The following is a 27,716-nucleotide window of genomic DNA, read 5'->3' on the forward strand; positions in this document are numbered from 1 at the left end:
TTTTTAGACTTCATATATTGGAGCTTCAGAGCTCAGATTGCCTTTTACCTCATTTCTCTGTGCACCTCCCATTGTAGATTTCCCCTGTCATCGCTCATTTGCTTGTTTTTCTTTTTTAAAAGATTTATTTATTTATTTGAAAGTCAGAGTTACACAGAGAGAGAAGGAGAGGCAGAGAGAGAGAGAGAGAGAGAGAGAGAGAGAGAGATCTTCTATCCATTGGTTCACTCCCCAATTGGCCACAACAGCCAAAGCTGTGCTGATCCAAAGCCACAAGCCAGGAGCTTCTTCTGGGTCTCCCACATGGGTGCAGGGGCCCAAGGACTTGGGCCATTTTCTACTGCTTTCCCAGGCCATAGCAGAGAGCTGGATCAGAGGTGGAGTAGTGCCCATATGGGATGCCGGCACTGCAGGTGGTGGCTTTACCCTGTGCAATGCCACAGCACTGGCCCCTCATTTGTTTTGCTTACCCTGTGCCCCATCTTCTGCAGACAATGGGAAGCTTCCATTCATGGCCATGCTCCGGAACCTGTGCAACCTGCTGCGAGTGGGAATCAGTGCCCGCCACCATGAGCTCGTTCTCCAGCGCCTCCAGCATACGGTACATGTTGGGGGTCGGGGTGGAGGTATGTTAGAGGTGTGGCCCTGTGACCAGACACAGGTGTGGACATGCTGCTGCTGCTGCTGGAGCGGCCAGGCTTTTCCAGGTGGCTGAAGAAGGTCCAGGCCATTGCAGTATTTGCAAGTGGGCTGCCAATCGGTTTGTAAATTGCATGGGGAAACAGATCTGGGGGTTCAGTCCTTTGAGAAACTACAGTGGCATGTTTTTTTTTAAAAAAAAGATTTATTTTATTTATTTGAAAGATAGGGTTAGAGAGAGAGAGAGATAGAGAGAGATCTTTCATCCAATGGCTCACTCCCTAAATGGCTAGAACAGCTATGGAGCTGGGCTAGGCAGGGCCCATACCAGGAGCCAAGAGCTTCTTCTGGGTCTCCCACATGGGCAGCAGGAGTCCAGGGACTCGGGCCATCTTCTGCTGCTTGCCCAGGCACATTAGCAGGGAGCTGGATCAGAAGTGGAGCCACTGGGACTTGAACCAGGGTCCATATGGGATGTTGGCATTGGAGGGGGCAGCTTAACCCGATACACCACCACACCCACTCCACAATAGCTTTTTTAATTTTCTGAGCTCAGTAACTTACCAGGAAGAGGCACTTCTATAATTTAGCTTATTCGATAGGAAGTCAGGTATAAAGCAACAGGGCTCCTGTCATTTTCTCACCTTTATCTCTCTTCTTGTCTTTTAAAATGACCACTTTCTTTTCCCTCTCCTCCCTCTGTATCTCTTCTCTAAGTCCATTTTGTCCTTCCTGACCTTCCCACAAACTGTAAGAGTTGATACCTCGTCCTCCTGGTCCCTGCAGCCCCGAAGCCCCTATTATCTGCTCATGACCCATCCTTTCCTTTCCAGAAGTCGGTGATCCACAGTCGGCAGTTTCCATTCAGATTCCTCAATGCCCATGATTCCATCAATAACCTGGAGACTCAACTCAGAAATAGAGGTATCAGCGCCCTTCTTCCAACTGCTGTTTGCCTCTCGTGTCTGAGCATGCAGGTGACAGCAGCATTGATGTCTTTAGCCTCTTGCCTTGCATTCTTGGGGTGTGGGGTGGGCAGAAGTCAGCCACAGGAAGCCCCAAGGGTTGAGGCTCAGGACCTAGTATTGGCAGGACAAGATGAGAGATGAGAAGACACCTGTCTCAGATATTTGTCTGTCACCATGCAGCGTTGCCTTTTCCTTCCAATACAACACTGATGAAGCGGATACTGATTAGAAATGCAAGGAATGTCAAGAGGTTCTCCCGTCAGATTCTCCTTGGCATCCATAGTTGGCAACCTCGACTGCTTCGGATGGTAATGATGATACCTGTGATGTACGAGCAGCTCAAGCGGGAAAAGCTGAAAATACAGAAAGCCAGGTGTGTGCAGCTTCCAGGAGCCGAGAGCGGGCAACAGGCAATGCTTGGGGTCACCTGAGAACCTCAGCTGTTTGTCTGTAAAGATACTGCTTGTCAGTCATCCTAATGGCTTGGACCTGGCCTGGTTACGATCTCATCTGTTGCACTGCAAAACTCAGCTTAATGTTGTCCTGTAGAGAGATCATGAAACAAAATCCATGCCTGGGCCTCCACTCTGTTATTGTGGTTGTTTTATTGGTACCCGAGGATTCTGAGTCTGTGTAGCATCTTCCTGTGCCCTTTGTGCCTCTATTCTGTTTCATGTTTTTTTCTTTCTCTTCTCCATGATATCTGCTTGTTTTTTTTTTCTGTTTTATTTTTTTGACCCACTCACCTTCTTTTCAAATATGTTTGTCATATAAAGATAGCTATGATCAAGCGAGTGCAAAGGCAAACACACAGCCTCTTGTGTGGTCTTGGTGCAGTTCCAGCTCTCTGCCCTTTACATACTCTGCTAGTGTACGTTCATTTTCACTTTAGACAATCCAGGACTCATCTGACCTTCAAGTAGGCCTCAGCGTCCAGGAATCTCCTAACCAGTGGCTGAACACAAGGCCATTAAAGAATCAAGTCCAAGATGCCAGTCCAAATGGTATGCCTGGAATGACCAGCTGACAGCCACTAGCCACATGTTGGCTAACTTAGCACTTGAAATGTGGCTAATGGGAGTTAAGACATGTTGGATTTTGAAGACAGCCTGAAAAAAGAATGTAAAATATCTCACTCGTAAATCTTGTATTAATTACGTGCTGACATGAAAATATTTGTATATATTAGATTACATCTAATATATTAATTTTAATTTAATCTACTCATTTTTAAAGATAATTCTTATTTATTTCTATTTATTTGAAAAGCAGAGAGAAATTTTTTTATCTACTTGTTCGCTCCCCAAATGTCTGCAATAGCTGGGCCTGAGCCAGGCCAAAGCTAGGAACCTAAAACTCAATCCAAGTCTCCCACATGAGTAGTAGGGACTCAGGTACTTGAGCCATCACCTGGTGACTCTATGGGGCTACCAGAAATTTTTAAATAATGTGTGTAATTTAAATCTAATGCAATTTAATTAATTATAATTTAATTCTATTGAATAGAATTGGTAAAACTACTGAATTCTCTAGTTTAAAGTATTGTTATTAAGTGAAACAAATTATATATGTATACAAGTAATAAGAATAGGATAACAGATTCACAAAAATGTTTGCTAGATTATCTAGATTTCTTAAAAATATTTATTTATTTGAAAGAGTTACAGAAAGAGAGGGAGAGACAGAGAGATAGATCTTTCATCTTCTGGTTTACTCCCCAGATGGCTGCAACAGCCAGGACCCAGGAGCTTCATCTGGGTCTCCCATGTGGGTGGCAGGGGCTCAAGTAATTGGGCCATCTTCTGCTGCTTTTCCCAGGCCCTCAGTAAGGAACTGGATCAGAAGTGGAGCAGCGGGACTTGAACTGGAGCCCATATGGGATGCTGGTGTTGCAGGTGGCAACTTTAGCAGCCGTGTCACAATGCTGACCCTGATTATCTAGATTTTTGTCATGTTTCCTTTTACTGATCCTTTTTTCTTTTTTCTTTATATATATATATATAATTTCTGTTTATTTATTTTTAAAGATTTATTTATTTTATTCAAAAGATTCAAAAGGCAGAGTTAGAGAGAGAGAGAGAGAGAGAGAGATCTTCCATCCTCTGGTTCAATCCCCAAATGGCCACAATGGCCAGGGCTGGGCCAGGCCAAAACCAGGAGCCAGGATTTCTTCTGGGTCTGCCACATGGGTGCAGGGGCCCAAGCACTTGGGCCATCCTCCTCTGCTTTCCTAGGCACATTCGCAGGGAGCTGGATCAGAAGTGGAGCAGCTGGAACTTGAACAAAGCTGAAAATAATTCCTCAATATTATCTATTGTCTAGTCCATATTCAAACTTTCTAGTTGCCTAAAACGCATCATTTCAGTATTTTATTCAAATCAGTATCAAAACAATGTCTACACATTGCATTTGGTTAAGTCTCTTGACTCTTAATCTTTCAGTTGTTTTCATGTCATGACTTACTGTGCAGGTGTAAGGGCCCTACATATTGTAGTACGTTCTGGGTTTACCTCCTTGTGATATAATCTGACTTTTTATTCCATGTTCTCTAGGCATTAACTCTAAAGGCTTGAATATAAACATATTCTCCTCTCTCTTTTTTGCGAGAATATTTCCAGGTGATTTAAAAAAAAATACATGTTTTCAAAGAGAGACTGAGACAGAGGGGAGAAGAAGAGAGAGGCGTCTTCCATCCACTTGTTCATGCCCCAGATGAGTCACCCTCTGCTGCTTTAGCAGGCACATTAGCAGGGAGCTGAGTCTGAAGCGTAGCAGCTGGGACTTGAAACAGTGCCCATGTGGGAGAGCAGTGTTGCCACAATGCCAGCTCTTCCTGGTGATTCTGTGTACACTCTTTGGATAGGACCACCTGACAGAATACAAGATCAGGAGGTGTAGAAGTCTCTTGGTCCTGCTCATAAGTATGTGGCTTTGGTAGTGTTAGCCTCATCTCTGCACTGGTTAGTGGTTAGTGGCTCATCCATTGGTGATCTTTACCTGAATCAGTTGTTCCACTGATAGCTGCAAATTAGGGGTTTCCCATCATTTCCCCATATTTATTGTTTATTTTTTGAAGCTATGAAATTGTTTGTTTCAACATACTAAGCCAAAAAATAACAAAACAGCTCATTTCTTTGGAAGGACTTCAAATTCCCCGTATCTATTAGCTGTAAATCTAAAAATAGCCTCTCTCATCGGCTAACACTATCGAGTGACCCTGAAATAGAGATCATATAGGAAAAACACGATGAATGTTTAATTCATTCTCTAACTTTCATTGCAGTTTTCAGAGCAATTAGTATTTGCTATTTACAATCCAAATTGCAATGTGTAGCACTTACTTCTTGCCTTGTGAATTAAGTATGGATTAATGTGGTGAGTGTGGCAAGTACTTCAGAGACTGGGTCCACCGGCGACTTCCCCTCTCCTGCTGTGAGAATGGGTTGAGGAGGCCTGTAGAACAGGGGCAGGGGGATCCTCTGTCCCAGGCTGTGGCCCAGAGTGGCAGCGCGTGAGGAGGGAGGCAGAGGACTCGTAACTGAGTGGTGCGTCCCCGTCTTCACGCCTGCTCAAAGCAGCGTGGCCACAAGCCCCTAAGCGTGTCTCTGCCTTTCCTGCCTGCAGACAGTGGAAATGTGACACCGAGCTGCTGGAGCGGTACCGACAGGCTCTGGAGACGGCTGTGAACATCTCGGTGCAGTACAACCTGCCCCCGCTGCCCAGCCGCACCCTCTTGGTCTATCTGACAGATGTCAATGCAGACAAGCTCTGCCCCAAGAGCAACGCACAAGGGGTAAAGAAATAAAGAGCTCCCTGCAGAGGGTTGGAAGGTAGCCCAAGGGGGATCCTGTTCTCAGACCTGGTTCTCTAGGGCAAGCGCACAGCCTGAAATAAATGGTGTGAGTTTGCTTCTGAGTCCTGGGTTTGTGGGTCGGTTTCTAAGATGTGGTTTCAGCCGTGTTCATGGATTATAACACCAGTCTTTCACATTTGGATCTTACTTATACTCTCATAAAAACATGTCCCACGTCGTTCACCTCTCTGCATTACGGTGTTGAGTTTGGGCAGCGATCCTGCCTGCTCTCCACCCCGCTTTCTGGAGGCCTGCTGAGGGTGCCCTCTCCTAATAGGGGAGCTTCTCCCTTTTCCTGAGATCACTGGGGGGACCTGGCTCCCAGCGCTAGGCGGGCAAGGAGGGGGTCCCAGAATAACAGCACTGTTTCACCTGATGCCTGTCCGTCAGCCCCCGCTGAACTACGCGCTGCTGCTGATTGCAATGATGATCGCGCGGGCGGAGCAGGTGGATCTCGTGCTGTGTGGGAGAGGCACTTTGAAGACTGCGGTGCTGAAGGCAGAAGAAGGCATCCTGAAAACTGCCACCGAGCTCCAGGCTCAAGTGCAGGTCAGACACCCACCCCACCGTGCAAAAATGTCCGAGGGACCCACGCCTGGCCGTGCTGTTCCCAGGCTGACTGTGGTGTTTGCCGTTGATGGGTCGTGTCCCGTGCAGCCGCACAGCCCGCGTCTCTTTCCTTCAGGGGCTGGAAGAAAAGGAAGACTCGTCCCTGCATACTTTGGGGAAGTACCTGCTGTCTCTGACTGTACAGAGGGTCCCTGTGAGTACTGCTCAGCCCCTGAACCACCCTTTCCCCCCAGCATTTTCCTCTACAACCGACACACCTCATTCCTTATCCCCTCGATACTGACCTTTCAAACCATGTACAATATCCGGGTCAGCTGCCAGCTGGTATGTTGGTGAAGTTTTAGCAACTTACCTCTCTTGGAAAAATAAGTTTCGAAATCAGCATTTGCTAATCTCCATGGTGTGAATGGTCCTACACTGTAGATTTCAAACTGTCAACACAGAGTCACACAGATTTGGGAGGTGGTACCGTATAGCACCCCATGGTGTAATATTTCCATAATTCTTTTTTTTTTTATTTATTTTTGACAGGCAGAGTGAACAGTGAGAGAGACAGAGAGAAAGGTCTTCCTTTTGCCGTTGGTTCACCCTCCAATGGCCGCCGCGGCCGGCACATTGCGCTGATCCGAAGCCAGGAGCCAGGTGCTTCTCCTGGTCTCCCATGGGGTGCAGGGCCCAAGGACTTGGGCCATCCTCCACTGCACTCCTGGGCCACAGCAGAGAGCTGGCCTGGAAGAGGGGCAACTGGGACAGAATCCGACACCCCGACCGGGACTAGAACCCGGTGTGCGGGCGCTGCAAGGCAGAGGATTAGCCTATTGAGCCATGGCGCCGGCCCAATATTTCCATAATTCTAATCAGTAGATGCACATCAGCTCAAGGGCTGATAATGATTAAATGGAGTAAAAATAATTAGGAAAGTGATGAGTTTTGAGTGTTATGTTTGTTTTTAATATAATTTATTGACTTCTAAGCTTATACAGCTTAGTGTTTAATGATGGCCATTTTATTTATTTATTTTTAAATTCTTTTAAAGATTTATTTATTTATTTGAAAAGGAGAGCTACAGAGAGGCAGAGGCAGAGAGAGAGAGAGGTTTTCCAGCTGTTGGTTCACTCCCCAGATGGCCGCAACGGCCAGAGCTGAGTCAGTCCAAGGCCAGGAGCCAGGAGCCTCTTCCAGGTCTCCTACACAGGTGCAGGGGCCCAAGGACTTGGGCCATCTTCCAGTGCTTTCCCAGGCCACAGCAGAGAGCTGGATCGGAATTGGAGCTTGAACCTGCGGCCATATGGGATGCCGGCACAGCAGGAGGCGGCTTTACCAGCTATGCTGCAGAGCTGGCCCAATAATAACCATTTTAGTAAATGACTCACAAAATTCTTGAAAATTTAAGAATCAGCTCTCGCAGCCCTAAATGAGCCTGCTTTAGTACACCACTCCCCTACCCAGCCTCCACTTTGACCCTCTCACGAGTCGGGGTGTGGCTCTCCTCATTCAGAGAGCTCCCAGGAGAGGCTGTTCCTGCCGCCTTCTGAGTTCCCCTGCTCCCTCCAGTCCTCCTTTCTTGAGATCCTGAGCTCTTTAGCATCTGTTCTACCCCCTCGTTCCCTGGTCTCAGCCCTCTCCCTTTCATCCTACAGGTGGACAGGGTCATCCTCTTTGGCGAAATGATAAATGAGAGAAGCATAAATGTGGCCAAACAGCTCTTCTGGCAGCATGTGAATCCCAAGTGCCTCTTTGTCGGTGTCGTCCTGAGACAGTTATACTACCTGTAAGGGTGCCTGTTCTCCCCGCCCAGGGTCTGCCGTGCGTGATCCCCGTCTCCTCTCCGCTGTGCCGGAGCTTGGGGTACTCTCATTAGCCAGACACTCCCCGTCTCTGCCTCCTTACCTCTGCCGCACCAAGTGCTGGAAGTTTCTCTGAAGTCTTCATGCCAGGTCTATACCTGTTGGTGAAGGTCCCTTCCAGCCCTTGCCTGGCACGTAGCCCTATGAGAGTACAGAGGGAGAGGTCTTCCTAGGGTGTTAGGGACACATTGTTTCTGATGGTTAACGACTGCTTTGTTCTTTGCCAGCCCACCAGTTTCGCATCCCAATGATGTGACTCTCTCAGGCTGTACTGACGGGATACTGAAGTGAGTACGTGGTGGACACTGAGGGGGTTGGGGCTCTGTTAGAGCATCTCTAAGAGATCTGTGGTTTAACTCCATTTACCTATTTTTTAAAGCAAGATAAAAGTTTGTTCCAGATATACTAGCAATTCAGTGTTGCAGGAGCCCAGGCATTTGATGTCTTTTCAAACTACAGACATTTTTATTTTTAGTTATTTATAATAATGTAATAATTGTATGGATTTATGGAGTACAGTGTGCCATTTCAATATATATACCCAATGTAATGATCAGGACAGGGTTATTGGCATATCTGTCACCCCATATATTGATCATTTCTTTGTGTTGGGATGATTCAAAATCCTCTCTGCTAGCTATTTTGAAATATGCCATTGATTATTGTCAACTATACGTATCCTGCTGTGATATAGAACAAACAGGGAGCTGGATCAGAAGTGGAGCAGCTGGGACTCCAACCGGTGTCCTTATGGGGTGCTAGTGTTGTAGGTGGCAGCATTACCCACTATGCTGGCCCTGAACACATTTTCTTTCTTTCTTTCTTTCTTTCTTTCCTTTCTTTCCTTTCTTTTCTTTCTTTTCTTTCTTTTCTTTCTTTCTTTCTTTCTTTCTGATTTATTTATTTGAAAGGCTGAGTTACAAACCCCCCCCCCCCCCCCCCCCCCACGGAGAGAGTGAGATCTTCCATTTGCTGGTTTACTCCTCAAATGGCTGTAATGGCCAGAGCTCAGCTTAACCAAAGCCAGGAGCCAGGAGCTTCTTCTGGGTCTCCCACATGGGTGCAGGGGCCCAAGCATTTGGACCATCATCTACTGCTTTTCCAGGTACAATAGCATGAGCTGGATCAGAAGTGGAGCAACTGGGATTTGAACTGGAGACTGTATGGCATGGTTGCTATAACAGACATAGGGCTACAGATGTCTTTTAGACATACTAATTTCATTTCCTCTGGTTATAGACTCATAGTAGGATAGCTGGATTATATGACAGTTCTACTTCTAGATTTTTTTTAAAGATTTGTTTATTTATTTTAAAGGCAGAGTTAGAGAAAAGAGAGAGAGAGAGAGAGACAGAGAGAGAGACAGAGAGAGATAGGGAGAGATCTTCCATCTATTGGTTCACTCCCCAAATGGCCATAATGGCCAGAGCTGAGCTGATCCAAAACCAGGAGTCAGGAGCTTCTTCCAGGTCTCCCACGTGGGTGCAGGGGCCCAAGGACTTGGGCCATTCTCTGCTGCTTTTCCAGGCCACAGCAGAGAGCTGGATCAGACTACTTCTAGATTTTTGAGAAACCTCTGTACTACTTTCCATAATGGCTGTACTAATTTACATTCCCATCAGTAGTATGTAACAGTTCCTTTTTCTCCACATTCTCTCTAGCACTTTTATTAAAATCTTTTTAGTAATAGACATTCCAGCCAAGGGTGAGGTACATTTCATTGTAGTTTTGATTACATTTCTCTTGGGGGGTTAGTGATGTTGATCAATTCTTACTGTATTTCATGGCCATTTGTATACTTTTTTAGAGAAATGTCAGTTCAGATCATTTGCCTGTTTATTAAATGAATTGTTTGGCTTTTTTTTTTTTTTCTGTTGATGTCTTTGAATTCCTTATAAACTCTGGATGTTAAGCCCTTTTCAGATGAATAGCCTATGTTTCCTCCCATCCTGTGGATTGTCTCCTTGCTCTATTGATTTTTTCCTTTGCTCTATAGAAAGAAGCTCTTTGGTTTGATGCAGTTCCCCTTGTCAAGTTTTGCTTTCGTTGCCTGTGCTACTGAGGGATTAACTAAAACATCTTTGCCCAGCCCAGTGCCCCACAGTGCTACTCCTGTGTGTTATTTCATTGTTGAGGCACCCTTGCTGTCATTACTCCACCATGCTCATATACTCAGCTTTGAACTCATGGTTCAAAATGACTGCTTAAGCATCTGTTATTTTTGTGTCCAGCCAAGTTTATGCTAATTATACTGGTAGGGAAGAGGAAAAGGGGCACGGGGGATTGCAATGTTTGCAGTCTCTTGAGAAACAATTCAAGAGTCAGTCGTATCACATGGCCCTTGTGCCGTTCTTGAGCCGGAGAAGATCCTCATCTGTGAATATTTAAGCTGCATTACAAAAATCTTTTCACTTTGTCTCTCTCCCCTTAACCTTCTCCCTGTCTTGTTTTTCCCTCGGGATGCCACCATTTCCCTCAGCTCCTATTGCAGAGCCTCACACACACTTTTCCTTCTCCATGGAGCTCTCTTGGCTGGTAGAGAGCTGATCCAGCTCACTGGGGAGGGTTCAAACTCTACAGCTTAGCCTTATGCGCTGCGGGAGCGGCTCCGGCTGTTTCTTCTTCTCCCTTATTCCTGTGGTTCTGCAATGTCCTATCTTAAGTCTGGATTCACTATACATAGTCACCTGACCTGAAGGAGCTCTAGTGTACTGGGTGACCTGTACTGACCCTTCCTTTGTCCCCTTGCCCCTCTTGGAAGGCTTTCCTGGTCCAGACTTCTACTTTCATTTATTTTGTTGCTGTTTTTTTCAGGTTCATTGCAGAGCGTGGAGCTTCCCACCTTCTGGAACACGTAGGCCAAATGGACAAAATCTTCAAGATTCCACCACCCCGAGGAAAGACGGGAGCTGTGTGTCTCCGGCCCCTGGAAGAGGATGTTCCAAGCCCCTTAGCTCCTGCTTCCCAGCCCAGGTCAGTCTGTGTTTCTATGCCTCTGTGAATGGGGAGGGGCTGCGATCAGATCTGACAAACTCTGAAATTCTGGCTGTTGAGCTTGTTCTGTTCTCCAAGGTATGCATCCTCTCCCCTGGGCACTGTTTCTCTAGCACAGGGAACAGGCAGCCTGTGAAGCTGAGAGGAGGTTAGACTAAGGGGAGGGCAGCAGGCACCGTGGCCACAGATCCAGGGCTTAGGCCAGGGCTTGACTTTCATCCTAGCTTTGCTAAGTAGTAGCTTGAAACTTGGGCTAATGGCTTAATTTCATAAAGCTCTAGTTTCTCGGTCAATAAACTGGAGATGATAGTAATGCTTACCTTGTTTGGTTATCATGGTCAAAGGATAAGTGCATAATAATGATAAGGTGAAAGGGGAGCGCATCAGGAGAAAAGGCAAGAAATTCCAGGACTCTGTGGCTCAGAGTGGGGTGTTCTCTGGAGAGCTGTCGGAGCCCGCTCTGCTCCCAGTGGGATCTGTCTCACGCCCAGTGCTGGAGGTGGTCATGGCCGTGTCTGTGGGTTGGGCGGTGGGGCCGATCCCTAGTGGAGGTGGTCACGGCCGTGTCTGTGGGTTGGGCGGTGGGGCCGATCCCTAGTGGAGGTGGTTGGAGCCGTGTCCGTGGGTTTGGCGGTGGGGCCGATCCCTAGTGGAGGTAGTTGGAGCCGTGACTGTGGGTTGGGCGGTGGGGCCGATCCCTAGTGGAGGTGGTCACGGCCTTGTCTGTGGGTTGGGCGGTGGGGCCAATCCCTAGTGGAGGTGGTCAGAGCCGTGACTGTGGGTTGGGCGGTGGGGCCAATCCCTAGTGGAGGTGGTTGGAGCCGTGTCCGTGGGTTTGGCGGTGGGGCCGATCCCTAGTGGAGGTGGTTGGAGCCGTGACTGTGGGTTGGGCGGTGGGGCCGATCCCTAGTGGAGGTGGTCACGGCTGTGACTGTGGGTTGGGCGGTGGGGCCAATCCCTAGTGGAGGTGGTTGGAGCCGTGTCTGTGGGTTGGGCAGTGGGGCTGATCCCTAGACTGAGCCCGGCTCCCTGCTTGTCCTCAGCTGGCGCAGCATCCGGCTTTTCATCTCATCCACTTTCCGGGACATGCACGGGGAGCGGGACTTGCTGCTGAGGTCCGTGCTGCCGGCCCTGCAGGCCCGAGCGGCCCCCCACCGCATCAGTCTTCATGCCATTGACCTGCGCTGGGGCATCACCGAGGAGGAGACCCGCAGGAACAGGTGGGACCTCACAGCGACGAGGGGCTGGGGTGGGAGAACTGAGGTGGGCAGGGCTGGGCCTTAAGAATGGATGAGAGCAAGGCAAGGAGTTGCCCCTCGGGTGCTAATGAGAGCAGCTTGCTCTGACTTTGCCAAGTTTACCCCAGGGCCCTGCCCCCCGACTTTGTCTGTGTTCACTGATAACTCTGCACCAGCGACTCCCACATGTCTTCCTACCTGTGCCTACAGACAACTGGAGGTGTGCCTTGGGGAAGTAGAGAATTCGCAGCTATTTATAGGGATCCTGGGTTCCCGCTATGGCTACGTCCCTCCCAGCTACAACCTGCCCGACCATCCTCACTTCCACTGGGTGAGTGACACAAGGTTGGAGGAAGGGGTGGGGAGGAAACCAAGGTCAGGCGGAGGTCGGGGAAGCCACAGTTTGTCAGGAATCCTGGGACCATGCACAGGCAGGTCCTGGAGGCTTGGAGTGAAACATAGGCAAGGAATTCTGCAAGTGGCTAAGTCCTGGATGGGGACGCTCCTTTGCTAAGGTTCTCTGGAGTTGGCCAAGGGATGTGAGAGGGAGGAGGGGAGGTCTGTGTCATCAGACGTATCTGGGTTCTGATCTCCCGTGTGTCATTTATAGGCTGTGTGTCTTTGTGGGAAGCAGCTTCATCGAACCTCTGCCTGGTTTCCACACACATTAAAGAGAAGCAGCAGCACCCACATTGCAGGGTTGCTATGAGAATGAAAAATCTAGAGCAGAAATGCTCCGCCTGGGACAGGCGTTCTGTGAATGTTCGCAATTAGCTGTATCTGGAGGGAGCGGGATCTTGGCAGGTCGCTGAGGGGTCTAAGTGACCTAGAGCTGAACCCGCCTGTGTCTGCCCTCTCCCTGCAGGCCAAGCAGTACCCCTCAGGGCGCTCTGTGACAGAGATGGAGGTGATGCAGTTCCTGAACCGGGACCGACACCGGCAGCCCTCTGCCCAAGCTCTCATCTACTTCCGGGATTCCAGCTTCCTCAGGTACCTTCTGTTGCTTCCAGGGCCCGCACACCCCTCCCCGGAGGGCCAGGCAGCCTCAGTCATCTCTCCCCCAGATTCATAGTGTAGGAGGAGGGAGCCAGAAGAGAGAAACAGGCCTCAGGGAGAATATCTTTGTGGCCCCAAGTCAGTCAGCCTTGGAGCTGAAGTCAGCAGACTTAAGGCGTTCAGGGATTCACAGCTGTGTGTGATGGTTGGTGGAGGGAGCCTGGCCCTGAGTGTAACTTTGGTGATCAGCTCTGTGCCAGATGCCTGGAAATCGGACTTTGCTTCTGAGTCTGAAGACGCGGCACGGCGAATCTCAGAACTGAAGAGCTACCTGAGTAGACGGGAAGGAGTTACCTGCCGCAGGTGGGCTGGGGGCGGTGGAATGCACCTGGACAGGTTTGTGGTGAGGGAGCCAAGCCTGCGCTGACTCTGGTTGTGCTTGCTTTGCCCACAGATACCCCTGTGAGTGGGGGGGTGTAGCAGCTGGCCGGCCCTATGTTGGGGGGCTGGAGGAGTTTGGGCAGTTGGTGCTGCAGGATGTGTGGAATATGATCCAGAAGCTTTACCTGCAGGTCAGCAGGAGTGATGGTGGCCGGTGGAGTGGAGAGGGGGGGTGGGTGGTCTGGGTGGTCCTAGGTGGGAAATCACTCTGGGGGCAGGCTCTTCAGAGCATGGACTCACAGACGGTCACTGTTCTGTGTGCCCTCAGCCCGGGGCCCAGCTGGAGCAGCCGGCGTCCATCCCAGACGATGACCTGGTCCAGGCCACCTTTCAGCAGCTGCAGAGCCCACTGAGTCCCGCCCGCCCACGCCTTCTTCAGGACATGGTGCAGCAAGTGACCCTGCGCCGTGAGAGGCTGACCCTGGTGACCGGGCAGTCGGGGCAGGGCAAGACTGCCTTTCTGGTATAGCATTTCAGGGGTCTGGCAAGAGGGAAGAAGGCTGGGTGGGCTCAGGAGGTGGGGCACAGAGAGCTTGTGCGTATAAAATGTGGCTGTGTTTTCTGCTCCCCTCCCGTGTAGGCATCCCTTGTGTCAGCCCTGCGGGCTCCTGATGTGGCCAAGGCTGCGCCCATGGTCTTCTTCCACTTTGCAGGGGCCCGCCCTGACCAGGGTCTCGCCCTCACCCTGCTCAGACGCCTCTGTACCTATCTGCACAGCCAGCTGCGAGAGCTGGGTGCCCTGCCCAACACCTACCGGTGCGTAGCTCCCAGTGAGCCCAGCCTCACTGATGCCTCCTGGCACCACCCCTGTGTCTGCTCTCCCACTGACCCCGACTGCCCCTCACCCTACAGAGGCCTGGTGTGGGAGCTGCAGCAGAGGCTGCTGCCCAAGTCGGCTGAGTCCCTGAAACCTGGCCAGACCCTGGTCCTGATCATCGACGGGGCTGACAGGCTGGTGGATCCGAAGGGGCAGCTGATCTCAGACTGGATCCCAAAGACCCTGCCCCGGGTGAGTGTGAGAAGGTGGCAGAGGCCAGCTGGGGAAGAAGGAGGGGGGTGGTGGCTGGGAGAGGGACTTCTCTCATGGTGTTCTCTTCTTTCTACGCCCCTGCTCCTTTCCTCTATCTCACAGTGGGTACACCTGGTGCTGAGTGTGGCGAGTGATGCAGGCCTGGGGGAGACGCTTGAGCAGAGCCAGGGTGCCCATGTGGTGGCCCTGGGGGCTCTGGAGCCGACTGCCCGGGCCCAGCTGGTGAGAGAGGAGCTGGCTCTGTACGGGAAGCGGCTGGAGGAGTCGCCTTTTAATAACCAGGTTGGCTCAGGACAGGGCTGGTGGGTGTGTGTGTGGGAGCTCGGGCACGGGGAGCTGAGGCTGTCAGCTGCCCAGCGGACTTGCTCCTTCTGGCCTTCTCGGCACCTCTGTGCTGAGGAAGCTGTTAGGATGACTGTGATTTCCTGTAGCACTGCCCAGCCTGTGTGCCTGGCGCGTGGCGTCTCCAGGGCCTGTGGGGGTGAAGGGAGGAGTCACTCTCTGGCTGTGGGTCGGGTAGGCTGAGTCACAGGGGCTGGCTGGGAAGTGTGAGGAGGGATGCTTGTGTCCTGAGGTGATGCCGTGGACCCGTCCCCTGCTGGGGGACCTCAGAGACGGCCGTGCCTTGCAGTGGGTTTGGTGCTGGGCGCAGAGGGCTGGCTGTGGGCTGGCTCCTGGTTGCCCACACTGAGCCCTCTGAGTCTCGTCAGATGCAACTGCTGCTGGTGAAGCGGGGGTCAGGCCTGCCCCTCTACCTGCGCTTGGTCACCGATCACCTGCGGCTCTTCACGCTGTATGAGCAGGTCAGTTGTGCCTCATCGTCTGAGTCTTCTCTTACTGCCCCTCCTCCATTCTACCTCTCTGTCTCCTTCCCTCATCCCTACTCCTCCTCCCTTGCCACCTTGTGATCGCCCGTTCCCTATCATCACCTCACTCCTGTCCCCTGTTCTTGTCTACCTATTTCCCTCTCTCTCTCTTTCTCTTTTTTTTTTAAATTTATTTATTTGACAGAGTTACAGAGAGAGAGAGACAGACAGACAGAGAGAAAGGTTTTTCTTCCATTGGTTCACTCCCCAAATGGCCACTATGGCCGGCGCTGTGCTGATTCGAAGCCAGGAGCCAGGTGCTTCCTCCTGGTCTCCCATGCGGGTGCAGGGGTCCAAGCACTTGGGCCATCCTCCACTGCACTCCCAGGCCACAGCAGAGAGCTGGACTGAAAGAGGAGCAACTGGAACTAGAACCCAGCACCCATATGGGATGCTGGTGCCGCAGGCAGAGGATTAACCAAGTGAGCCATGGCGCCAGCCTCTCTCTCTTTTAAGATTTATTTATTTATCTGAAAGGCAGAGTTACAGAGAGGCAGAGGCAGAGAGAGAGAGAAATCTCCATCTGCTGGTTCACTCCCCAATTGGCCACAATGGCCAGGGCTGGACCAGACCAAAGCCAGAAGCCAGGAATTTCCTCCAGGTCTCCCATGTGGGTGCAGGGACCCAAGCACTTGGGCCATCTTCTACTGCTTTCCCAAGCACGTTAGCAGAGAGCTGGATCAGAAGTGGAGCAGCCGGGACTCAAACTGGTGCCCGTATAGGCTGCCGGCACTGTAGGCAGTGGTTTACCTGCTATGCCACAGCGCCGGCCCCAGCCTATTTCTCTTTACTTTTCTCATCCTTGCCCGTTGTTCTTCCTGATGCCACTCCCCTCTTGTACAAATGAAGCTGCGTCTCCCCATTTGCCCCCAACTGACGGCCAGGCCCCCCCCGCCAGGTGTCTGAGACACTCCGCACCCTGCCTGCCACTGTCCCCCTGCTGCTGCAGCACATCCTGAGCACCCTGGAGCAGGAGCACGGCCCTGACGTTCTCTCCCAAGCGTTGGCTGCCCTGGAGGTCACACGTAGCGGTCAGTGGTTGGGGTGGGTTGAGAAGCTGAGGACTTAAAGGGTCCGATGACCTTGGTTCAGATGGGGTCTCAGCAAGCGGCGCGAGGAGGACCAGGTGTCATGGGAATGGGTGTGTGTTGGGGTTTGGGGAGGGTCTCAGAGAGCTTGGTCTTCAGGTCTGAGTGTGGATCAGCTGCATGGAGTGCTGAGTTCCTGGAGGATCCTGCCCAGGGGGACTAAGAGCTGGGAAGAAGCAGTGGCTGCTGGCAACCGCGGAGACCCCTACCCCATGGGGTCCTTTGCCTACCTCGTCCAGAGTCTGCGCAGGTACAGGTGCCCCCGCTGAGCTCCCACTGACTTCACTCTGCTTTCCCAGCTTTGATCCCTGGCCCCATGTGATCTCTCTCCCTTCCTCCTGTGGGGGCAGTTTGCTAGGAGAGGGCCCTCTGGAGCGCCCCGGTGCCCGCCTCCGCCTATCTGATGGGTCTCTGAGGACAGCAGCTAAACGTCGCTATGGGAAGAAGCTGGGCCTGGAGAGCATGGCGCACATCCTTGTCGCAGGTGGGTGCAACCCAAGTCAGCCTGGGCACGGACTGTGGGGTCTGGGCCCAGAGTGCCCCACCTGCCGGGCCCCCTGACCTGCCACCCCCAGGGGAGGATGACTTTGACGTCACCTTCAAGAGCTGAGCGCCTGAGCCCTTCTCCACGTCTGTTCTCACAGCCCAGCTCTGGAAGACGTGTGATCCTGATGGCTCAGGCTCCTTCCGAAATTGCCCCCCGGAGGCTCTGGGAGACCTGCCTCACCACTTGGTTTGTCTTAAGCCCCATGGACATTTCTGTCCAGGCAGCTGCTTTGCCTTCTGAGACCCTACCCATCTCTTACCTCTACCACCATCAGAGCAGCCATTACCCCTCCCACCCAGTCCTCTCTCTTTCTTGAGGCCTTTGTCCCAGCTACTGGGTGGGTCTAGGACCTGGCTGATGGACAGGGTCTCAGAGCAGAATCTTCCTGCTCACCAAGCTCTCTGCTCACTGATGAGCCCAATCTGACTTCCTTAGCTCCAGAGTGGGAACCAGGGCCTTCTTGCGAAGTTCCTCACCAGTCTCCACGTGGTGGCTGCACACCTGGAATTGGGTCTGATTTCTCGGCTCTTGGAGGCGCATGCCCTCTACGGTGAGATAAATCCCTGGGAGTTTCTTCCCTGGGATGGAGGCCCCCTGGGAGTGTTCTAGGGGCCCAGCTCATGCATGGGGAGGTGCAGTGGGAAAACAGTCATGCTTCCATTGCAAGCTGAGAATGCCGAGAGGGTAAGGACACCTTTTGCTTGGATCCCTTAGACCAGAGCTTCTCAATGGCATGAAGTTCTCTGGGAAATCTGTTCAAGTTACAGATCTTTGGGTCCTCAGATTCTGGTTCTGCTGGTTTGGAGTGGGGCCCCCAAGTTGTTTAAAAAAAAATTTTTTTTTTGCAAACATTTCTGCTGGGGAACAGAGGTCTTGCTTTGAGCTTTATCACTTTACACCAAGGTCCGGGCTGGCCCCCGAGCGACGTCTGCCTGTCTTTTGTAGCTTCTTCAGTCCCTGAAGAGGAACACGAGGCCCCCGAGGCTGCTGTTGCTGTGTTTCGCACCTTCCTGAGGCAGCAGGCACCCGTCCTCAGCCAGTACCCCCTGCTTCTGGCCCAGCAGGCGGCCAACCAGCCTCAAGACTCACCCCTTTGCCACCAGGCCCCTCTGCTGTCCCAGCGATGGCGTCTCCAGCACACGCTGCGGTGGCTTAATAAACCCCAGACCATGAGGGATCAACAAAGGTAGGAGGACCCTCGACCCCAGACTCCTCAGGCTCCCCAGAGAGCAAGCTGCTGCCTTTTCTTCTCCTTTTTGTAACTGGTGCTCTGGTATGGGATGCTGGCATTGTAGGTGGCAGCTTAGCTCACGAACCGCAATGCCAGCCCCAGCTGCAGCCCTTTTTCTGAAGCTGGAGAATTAAGGACGGACCGGTATCACTACGGAGAGAGGGCTTCAAGTGCAGAAATAGATTCCTGTTTGCTTTCTCCTGATAATGCCCCTTTTCTTCCTGCCCTTTCTCCAGCTTCAGCCTGTCTCTGGCAGTTCCCTCCTCCCCGACAGCTGTGGCCATCTCCCCCAGCGGGCAGAGAGCAGCTGTGGGCACTGCCAACGGGACGGTGTACCTGCTGGACCTGAGAACCTGGCAGGTATGACATGCAAGGCGGTGCAGCCGTTACCGTGAGAAACCCTCAGAGACTTCCCTGGAGCCCTAGACAGGTGACACCGGCTTATAGTCACCTGACTGATGTAACGTCTCTGCTCCTGTCACATCAGATCGAAGGACTTGGTCAGAGAAGCATCACAGCCCTGGTCTGCTCCCTCCTCCCCTAGAGCCTCCTCTGTTCTCAGCCCCTCAGCCTTGGGGGAGGGGGGAGTCTGGTTCTATATAGGACTCCCACCCCCATACCTCCTGCTGGGCACTCTTTGTACCTGAATTCCAATTTAACATCACCTCCTGCCTCCAAATTAGCTCCTCCTCCTAGTTTCTTTCTGTGCTGATTGCCCCATTCTCCTAAGCACCACAGTGGGAAACTGGGCCAGGCTCCCTGTGCCATCCCAGCCATCCGTGGACAACCATGCTGCTCTCCATAGCACTTTTCTATTCATTCCTCACTGTTTTTCTTTTTTTAATTTATTTATTTTAAAGGATTACAGAGAGAGAAAGGGAGAGGGAGAGAGAGAGAGAGAATGTGCTAACTTCCATCCATTGGTTCACTCCCCAAATGGCCATAATGGCCAGGGTGGCACCAGGCCAAGCCAGGAGCCAGGAGCTTCTTCCAGGTCTCCCACGTGGGTGCAGGAGCTCAAACACTTGGGCCATCCTCCACTGCTTTCCGGGGTGCATTAGCAGGGAGCTGGATTGGAAGTAGAGCAGCCAGGACACGAACCAGTGCCCAAATGGGATGCTGGCATCACAGATGATGGTTTTACCTGCTCTACCACACACTGGCCCCTATTCCTTCTTTACTGTTATACTGAAGTATATACCTCAAAATATGAGGGTTCTTCAAATATTTGTGGAAAAAAATGGAACTAAAAGATAAGTTTAGGGATGGGCATTTGGTGCAATGGATTGACACTGGTTGGAATGATCATATCCCACATCAGACTGCCTGGAATTTATTTTGGTGCAGATATTTTGAAATCTATGCATGTGATGGGTCTTCAGAAAGGTAGTGGAGATTATGAAAAAAAAAAAACTATGTATAGATTTCAGGGTTTTTTTTTGCAATAAAATAAATTTATATTAAAAAAAAAATAAGATTATTGAGCCGGCGCCGTGGCTCAATAGGCTAATCCTCCCCCTTGCGGCGCCGGCACACCGGGTTCTAGTCCCGGTCAGGGTGCCGGATTCTGTCCCGGTTGCCCCTCTTCCAGGCCAGCTCTCTGCTATGGCCAGGGAGTGCAGTGGAGGATGGCCCAGGTGCTTGGGCCCTGCGCCCCATGGGAGACCAGGAAAAGCACCTGGCTCCTGGCTCCTGGCTCCTGGCTCCTGCCATCGGATCAGCGCGGTGCGCCGGCTGCAGCGGCGGCCATTGGAGGGTGAACTAGCGGCAAAGGAAGACCTTTCTCTCTCTGTCTCTCTCTCTCACTGTCCACTCTGCCTGTCAAAAATTAAAAAAAAAAAAAAAGATTATTTTTCTTAACTTTATTTTTTAAAAAAGATTTATTTATTTGAAAGAGTGATAGAGAAAGGGGGGAGAGAGAGCTCTTCCCTCTTCTGGTTCATAACCCAAATGGCTGCAGCATCCAGGCCTGGGCTGGGCCTGGGCCAGGAGCCAGGAACTCCAGCGAGGTCTGTACGTGGGTGGCGGCCATCTTCCTCTGCCTTCCCGACACAGGAAGAGGAAGCTAAATCAGAAGCAGAGTAGCCAGGACTTGAACTTGCTCTCAGATATGCCAGCATTGCTAGCAGTGGCTTAACACACTGTGCCAAAACACCAGCCCCAAATTTATTTTCTAATTCCATTTTCCATGAACTTTTTGAGATATCCTTATACTCTAATTTTTTTCTTAGGGCAATAATATATACTTATGTTGGAAATTAGCACTAAAGACAAAGAAAAAGATAGAAAGCACCCACAATCTCACCAACCAGAGATAATCACTTCCATTGAGAAACATAGCTTTTCCATCTTTAAAATATATTTTAAATTAAAAAATCAATATTTTCTGAGCATCTTCCATTCAAGGCATTGTATTGAACATTGCAAGGAACGCAGGGCTTAGAATGTTGTCCCTGCCCACCAGGCAGTCAATCTTGTTGGGGGACATAACATACAGGGTTTAAAAGGGATCCAAACAAAGCTGCATGGCATAATTAAGAGGCAAGTGAGTTGTACAGCTACAGGAGGACAGAGGATGGAGGAGGGCAGGCATTCCTAGGTTGAGTGAGAGCCTGAGCAGAGACTCAGGGGAGAATGTTTGCCTTCCATTGCTGGGAATGATTGCAGCAGGGGCTGCTTATGGGAGGGTAGCAGTGGGGCGGGCTGGAGAAGTGAGTCCTGCAGCCACAGCCTCTCTCTCTCCTCTTCCCACCCTTATCGTCCACCACCCCAACGTGTTAGTGTGCATGCAACCCCATTCCCTCGGCTCCATCAAGATCTGTGACTTGAGGAACAGGTGTTGCATTTGGAAATGGAGAGAGATGTGACCCTGCTTGGATCATGAGGCTCCACTTAACCCTGAGCATGGGCTGGGGAGGCTGAGAGCCAAGAGCTCAAGTGCTTCTTGCCTTGGCCTGGTTTATGGTTGGGGCCTGGAACGGTGGCACGCAGGGGGCCCAGAGGATGGCTTGAACCAACTTCCACACTCGCTGTCACAGGAGGAGAAGTCTGTGGTGAGTGGCTGTGATGGAGTCTCCTCCTGTTTGTTCCTCTCGGACAACGCTCTCTTTCTTACTGCCTTCGATGGGCTCCTGGAGCTCTGGGACCTGCAGCATGGTTGCAGGTAAGGGGTCCTTCCCCGTGCATCAGTCAGACCTCCCCCGTCGGAAGCCCCAAGGGAAAGGGAATGAAGGGGGGTGGTGCCTATGGCCAAGGAGGCCCCAGCAGCCTGACTCTGTGTTCCTGGGATAGGGTGCTCCAGACCAAGGCTCACCAGTACCAGATCACTAGCTGCTGCCTGAGCCCAGACCGCCGGCTGCTGGCCACAGTCTGCCTGGGAGGATGCCTCAAGGTGATGACGAGGGGGCCATGGTGGCCAGCCCCATGAGGCCGTGCGCCCAGCCTGGCAGAGGCTGCTGACTGCTTGGCTTCAGGACGCCTTCTCTGCTGAGGGAGGGTCTGGACAGAGGTGGCCCCTGGAGCTCCGCAGCTGAGAAGCTCAGCACTGAGTCTTCCGCTCTCTCTGCAGCTGTGGGACACGGTCCGTGGGCAGCTGGCCTCCCAGCACACTTGTCCCAAGTCCCTGAACTGCGTTGCCTTCCACCCTGAGGGCCAGGTAATAGCTGTGGGCAGCTGGGCTGGAAGCTTCAGCTTCTTTCAAGTGGACGGGCTCAGAGTCACCAAGGTAAGAAGGGAGCCGGGGGCGGGGGCAGAGCGGACCAGGGGAAATGACAGCCATCATTGCCCTGGCATATCCATTTCTACCTCCCTGCGCAGGAACTGGGAGCCCCAGGAGCCTCTGTCCGCACCTTGGCCTTCAATGTGCCTGGGAAGGTTGTGGCTGTGGGCCGGCTGGACAGGACAGTAGAGCTGTGGGCCTGGCCCGAGGGGACCCAGCTGGCTGCCTTCCCTGCCCACGACGGCTCTGTTGCAGCTGTGCTTTTCCTGCATGCCGGGCGCCAGTTGCTGACGGCTGGAGAGGATGGCAAGGTCGGGTCACAGAGGCCCGCGGAGGTTACCAGGAGGGCCTAGCAAAGGCAGAGGGTGTTCCCGGGTGGGTGAGGGTGGGGCTTTGTCGAAGGGACTGTCGGTAGAGAGGCTCGGGAGGTGGCAACAGCAGGAGACAGGTGCAGTGTGTGCGTGGGCAGGTCTCTGGAAGGAGACGAGGACAGCAGTGGCTGTGGCTCTGGGGAGAATGACCAGATGGTGGAGGTGGGTGTCATTAAGCCCTTTTCTCCCCACAGGTCCAGGTGTGGTCAGGGTCTCTCGGTCAACCCCGTGGGTGCCTAGGTTCCCTTCCCCTGTCTCCCGCCCTCTCCGTGGCTCTCAGCCCAGGTGGTGATCGGGTGGCTGTTGGGTACCGAGCAGATGGCATCAGGATCTACAAAATCCCTTCAGGTACTGGAGGGGAGGTGGGTGGGCTTTTGAGCCTTCTGGAGGATGGCACCCCCAATCCCTACCCCTTGCTGAACCCCCTGTTCTGCTGTGCAGGTTCCCAGGGGGCTCAGTGTCAAGCTCTCGATGTGGCAGTGTCTGCACTGGCCTGGCTAAGCCCTGAGGTGCTGGTGAGTGGGGCGGAAGACGGCTCCCTGCAGGGCTGGCTGCTCAGGGAGAGCACTCTCCAGTCCCTCTGGCTCCTGTCCAGACACCAGAAACCTGTGCTGGGACTCGCCACCTCCCAGGAGCTCCTGGCTGCCGCCTCAGGTACTGCTGGGTGGCGGGCAGAGTTACTGAATCATTTAACGTTGAAAGAACATTGTTAGCCGGCGCTGCGGCTCACTAGGCTAATCCTCCGCCTAGCGGCGCCGGCACACCAGGTTCTAGTCCCGGCCGCGGCGGCCATTGGAGGGTGAACCAACGGCAAAAGGAAGGCCTTTTTCTCTGTCTCTCTCTCTCACTGTCCACTCTGCCTGTCAAAAAAAAAAAAAAAAAAAAAAAAAAAAAAAAAACCAACATTGTTTATTTCAGAGACAGAGACAGAGAGCTCTCATTTGCTGGTTCACTCCCCCCAGAGGCCTGCAACGGCCAGGGCTGGGAGAAGGAATTCAACCCAGGTCTCCCTTGTGGGTGGCAGGAACCCAGCGTCTTGAGCCACCCAATGGGAGCCTGGACTGAGTTCTTATCTGCCAACTGACTGACCCTTGTACATGTACACACACACCGCCTGTGACTCACTGTGTCCCTCCCTTGGAGCTATGCCTGCAGACATAACCCTCAGCTCCCGTGATTGCCTTTGTCCTTGGACTCCCAGGCCTGCCTCGCCTCCTCCTCCAGGAAGCCTTCCTCTCTGTTTCCAATGCAGAGGATTTCACAGTGCGGCTGTGGCAGAGGCAGCCGCTGACTCTGCCGCACAAGTCAGAAGACTTTCCCCAGGGCACCGAGCTCCGGGGACATGAGGGCCCCGTGACCTGCTGCGGCTTCAGTGCTGATGGAGGCAGCCTGGCCACCGGGGGCAGGGATCAGGTGAGCTCTGGAAGGGTGCACCCTGGGCCCCGCAGCCCCCTGGCTCCGGGATTCCTTCAGGGCTCACTGCCATGGCTTCCTCCTGCTCTTGCTCCCCCAAATCTTCTGTGGAGCTGCATTCTTTGCACTCCTTTTCCTTGAAACCTCTTGCCTGAAAAGGCCTGGTAGTCCCACCTGCCTTTTCTTGTCCTGACTGCTGCTTCCTCTTGGGGCCTAACCAGACTCTCCTCTGCTGGGACGTGAGGACACCCCAAACGCCTGTTCTGATTTGCACCTTCCCTGCCTGTCACCGTGACTGGATCACTGGCTGTGCCTGGACCAAAGACAACCTACTGGTGAGTAAGGCACAAGGGTGGCACGGAGCCAAAGGGCTCTTGGGAGAAAACAACATTCCCCTATGTCCTTTTCCTAGCACCCATTAAGAATAGTAAAGCCAGCATTTATTGAGCACTTTGTATGTATATAGGCATTGAACTGAACTCTTTATGTATATTGTCCCACCTAGTCTTTACAATACCTTATAATGTAGGTTCTTTAATCTCTATTTTGCAAACGAGGATATTGAACTCAGTTAGAATGGAGAACATGTCCAAGATCATGTCCCTGATAAAGCTGAGCCAGTAAACTTTCCGATAAGAAAGCCTATGCTCTTTTTCTTTAAGATTTCTTTATTGAGAGGCAGAGTTACAGAGAGGCAGAGAGAGGAGAGGTCTTCCCATCCGCCGGTTCACTCCCCAAATGGCTGCAATGGCTGGAGCTGGGCCGATCTGAAGCCAGGAGACTGGAGCTTGGTCTGGGTCTCCCACGTGGGTGCAGGGGCCCAAGGACTTGGGCCATCCTCCACTGAAAAGCCCATGCTCCTAACAAGAACACAGTGCTGTCTCCCTAGGGTTTAGGCTGCCCCAGCCCTGCAGGTAAAATGTAGCACTATGAATTATTTGATCCTTAGGCATAAAATGCATCTCGGATTATGCACTCAGGATTGGTGGAGCTTAGTTTTCCAATGCAGAGTCCTCCTGTTGTTCTCAACAAGAGGTGAGAAAGGAATGAACGTGAGCTGCAAAGACCTGCCATAGGTTATCCTGCCCTTCCTTCCTAGGTAGTCAGACCTCTCCTTGGTGCTGCAGGGTTTCAGCCTTATCTTTGTTGACTGACGTTACGTTAACAACAGGGACAACAGCTGCTATTTCTCATATGCTCACTGTGTACCAGGCAGTGTGCCAAATCCTTTGTGTAGGTACACTCAGCTCCTAGCAACCGGATCAGACAAGTGCACCATCATTGTCCTCATCGAATGGTTGAGAGACCCAAGGCTCCAAGGGATAAACTTCCCCCAGTTCACAGCTCAATGCTTGTCTATGCCCTTAGGATCACAGGGCTTGTTGCCTTCCACTGCGTATTGTGAACAGACAGGAATGTGGTGGGGTGCTCATAGTCTCACTCGTCTGACCTCTGACTCTGCAGATCTCCTGCTCCAGTGATGGCTCTCTGGGCCTCTGGGACCCACAGTCAGGACAGCAGCTTGGCCGGTTCCTGGGCCATCAGAGTGCTGTGAGCTCTGTGGCGGTCGTGGTAAGATGGCAATGGAGAGTTCACTCACCAGGCATCTCTAAGGGGGCTTTGGGAGACAGGGTGTGCTGGGTATCTGATCCCAAAGTCAGAGGGAACATAAAGAAACAGAAGCTTGGTACTGGCTGATGGTGTTGATGCTGAAGATTGGTGTGAGGAAGAGAGGGGAGCATCTGAGTCTGGATTGCAGTCCTGAGCCACCCACCCCCCGGATCCTGAGCTCTCCTCCCTCTGACCTCCTGCAAGCCTCCAAGGCTCTGCCAGTCCTCTGTGGAGGGAGCCCTGCTTCCTGTATCCTGCTCAGCATGACCCAGCTCTGATCCTGTGCTCTTTCGGCAGGAGGAGCACGTGGTGTCTGTGGGCCGGGATGGGACCTTGAAAGTGTGGAACCCTCAGGGTGTAGAGCTGACCAGCATCCCTGCTCACTCAGAACCCATCAGCCACTGTGCAGCTGCCCTGCAGCCCCGTGCAGGTAGTGAAAATGGATCACTTCCCCTTCCCTGCTGCCTCCTCCCTCTCCCCTGCCTCCTCCCTGTGGCTGACTCGGTGTCATCCTATCAGCTGGACAGCCTGGGTCAGAGCTTCTTGTGGTGACGGCTGGACTGGATGGTGCCACACGGTTGTGGCATCCACTCTTGGTGAGCTGCCTGCAGGGACTTTGGTGGTGGTGGTGGCTGGGGGGAGTGGAGACCATATGTGGGACAAACTTCTGTTGTGTCAGCTCCCTACCAGCCTGTCTGCACCCTTCCTAGGTCTGCCAGACACACACCCTCCTGGGACACAGTGGCTCCATCAGTGCAGCTGCTGTGTCAGAGACCTCAGGCCTCCTGCTGACCACAGCAGAAGATGGTTCCATACGACTGTGGCAGGTACCCAAGGAAGCAGGTGAGGATTCTGTTACTGGGATAAATAGGTTAAGGGTAGCCCACTGCCTCACTTTCTACTGCAGCAGTAGCTCAGCTCCTAATGAGTCCCCGCCTTTCTTCTCTAGATGACACAAGTATACCCAGGAGTTCTGCACCCATTACTGCCGTGGCCTGGGCCCCAGATGGCTCCATGGCAGTGTCTGGAAATGCAGTTGGGGAGCTAATCTTGTGGCAGGAAACAAAGGCAGTGGCCACAGTGCAGGTGAGTTGAGCCAACCTCAGTTCTTAGTGTGAATTCTGTCCCAACAAGGTATTTAATGGTATGTGCCATGGTTAGAGGTTGCCTGTGTGCCGGAGAGGGAGGGGGGTGGTAATCCTGGCTCCTCAGAAATACTGAACCGCACTTGTTGTGTCCACCAGACTCCAGGCCGCATCAGTGCGCTGGTCTGGTTCTCGGCACACACCTTCTTTGTTCTCAGTGACGACGAAAAACTCAGTGAGTGGCAGGTGGAACTGCAGAAAGACTCGACACCGGGACGTTTCAGGTGAGATGAGGCAGCTGGGTTAATGTGATAGGAGTCGTCGTCTCCTCAGACCTGGGGTTTTACTCAAAGTACTCCATTTCTGCTTCTGAGCTAGCTCAATAGGATATCCTGTTTAATTCAATTTAAATCAATAATCCTCAAGTGCCCAATTATGCCAAGTTCTGGGCTAGGCAGTTTGAACCAGATACACATGAATTGTATTTCTTAATTAAAGAAGCTCACATGTAGTTAAACTACCAGTATTCACAGTGATTAGTGCTACAATGAGGATACACATATTCACACGCGTCTGTTCCCAGGGCAGCAGAATTTGAGAAATTATAGGAAAGCATTGACATTTGATATTGGGCTTAAAGAAAATGAGTAGGATTTTGCTCAGTAAGGGAAGGGAACAATTTTAGGAAGAGGAAATATCATTAACCAAATGCATGGAGGCCGAAGATACCTGATGTTTCTGGGTCTAGCCAAGTCCTTGGGTTCTTGGTTGGAGTGGCGTGGTGTGGGAGTTGGACTGAAAAACGAAATTGTAGAGGACACGGTCCTAAGAATTTTGAGTACAATAATGATTTGGATTTTAGAAGGAGAGTTTGGTGGCTATATGGAGGATGGATAGGGGAGGCACGAAGGGCAAGGGAGACCACTGCAACAGCTGTTGCTGTTGTCTGGGGAAGATGGAATATGGGCCTCACTCTGGGCAGTGGAAAGATATAGATCGGGTGGCACAGTCTCAGGTAGAATCCATGGGACTTATTGATCACTAGGAGGTAGCGAGACAAGAATGTTCAAACATGCAAGGGAGGCGATGGGGATGATGATTACTGATGTAAGCAAAAGAAAGAAAGAAAAAGGAAGAGAATGTGGGGAGGGTAGTGCTTCCTGTTTTAGACTCCAGCCTGAGAGACTCCAGGGGAAGGATGTTAACTAAA

General features: G+C 52.0%; 1 protein-coding gene across 1 annotated transcript in view; it reads left to right on the top strand.

The window, feature by feature from the left end:
- Positions 1-27,716, top strand: part of TEP1 (telomerase associated protein 1) — a 48,400-nt gene that overhangs the window by 17,360 nt on the left and 3,324 nt on the right. The window contains exons 10-49 of the mRNA XM_051822585.3: positions 492-601; positions 1,473-1,563; positions 1,788-1,980; positions 5,232-5,400; positions 5,851-6,009; positions 6,146-6,223; positions 7,671-7,801; positions 8,105-8,164; positions 10,692-10,850; positions 11,915-12,091; positions 12,320-12,440; positions 12,975-13,099; positions 13,355-13,468; positions 13,560-13,677; positions 13,815-14,009; positions 14,127-14,302; positions 14,399-14,555; positions 14,679-14,858; positions 15,287-15,379; positions 16,341-16,473; positions 16,630-16,780; positions 16,881-17,014; positions 17,175-17,263; positions 17,513-17,627; positions 18,023-18,263; positions 18,545-18,668; positions 21,347-21,471; positions 21,600-21,699; positions 21,877-22,032; positions 22,125-22,337; positions 22,592-22,745; positions 22,839-23,051; positions 23,650-23,810; positions 24,032-24,145; positions 25,275-25,382; positions 25,719-25,851; positions 25,941-26,017; positions 26,132-26,264; positions 26,371-26,507; positions 26,666-26,790. Coding sequence (XP_051678545.3) covers positions 492-601; positions 1,473-1,563; positions 1,788-1,980; positions 5,232-5,400; positions 5,851-6,009; positions 6,146-6,223; positions 7,671-7,801; positions 8,105-8,164; positions 10,692-10,850; positions 11,915-12,091; positions 12,320-12,440; positions 12,975-13,099; positions 13,355-13,468; positions 13,560-13,677; positions 13,815-14,009; positions 14,127-14,302; positions 14,399-14,555; positions 14,679-14,858; positions 15,287-15,379; positions 16,341-16,473; positions 16,630-16,780; positions 16,881-17,014; positions 17,175-17,263; positions 17,513-17,627; positions 18,023-18,263; positions 18,545-18,668; positions 21,347-21,471; positions 21,600-21,699; positions 21,877-22,032; positions 22,125-22,337; positions 22,592-22,745; positions 22,839-23,051; positions 23,650-23,810; positions 24,032-24,145; positions 25,275-25,382; positions 25,719-25,851; positions 25,941-26,017; positions 26,132-26,264; positions 26,371-26,507; positions 26,666-26,790 — 5,542 coding nt within the window. The remainder of the gene's footprint in view (positions 1-491; positions 602-1,472; positions 1,564-1,787; positions 1,981-5,231; positions 5,401-5,850; positions 6,010-6,145; positions 6,224-7,670; positions 7,802-8,104; positions 8,165-10,691; positions 10,851-11,914; positions 12,092-12,319; positions 12,441-12,974; positions 13,100-13,354; positions 13,469-13,559; positions 13,678-13,814; positions 14,010-14,126; positions 14,303-14,398; positions 14,556-14,678; positions 14,859-15,286; positions 15,380-16,340; positions 16,474-16,629; positions 16,781-16,880; positions 17,015-17,174; positions 17,264-17,512; positions 17,628-18,022; positions 18,264-18,544; positions 18,669-21,346; positions 21,472-21,599; positions 21,700-21,876; positions 22,033-22,124; positions 22,338-22,591; positions 22,746-22,838; positions 23,052-23,649; positions 23,811-24,031; positions 24,146-25,274; positions 25,383-25,718; positions 25,852-25,940; positions 26,018-26,131; positions 26,265-26,370; positions 26,508-26,665; positions 26,791-27,716) is intronic.

Source organism: Oryctolagus cuniculus, chromosome 12 (genome assembly GCF_051225735.1).
Source record: "Oryctolagus cuniculus isolate XC-2025 breed Fujian yellow rabbit chromosome 12, ASM5122573v1, whole genome shotgun sequence".
NCBI lineage: Eukaryota > Metazoa > Chordata > Mammalia > Lagomorpha > Leporidae > Oryctolagus > Oryctolagus cuniculus.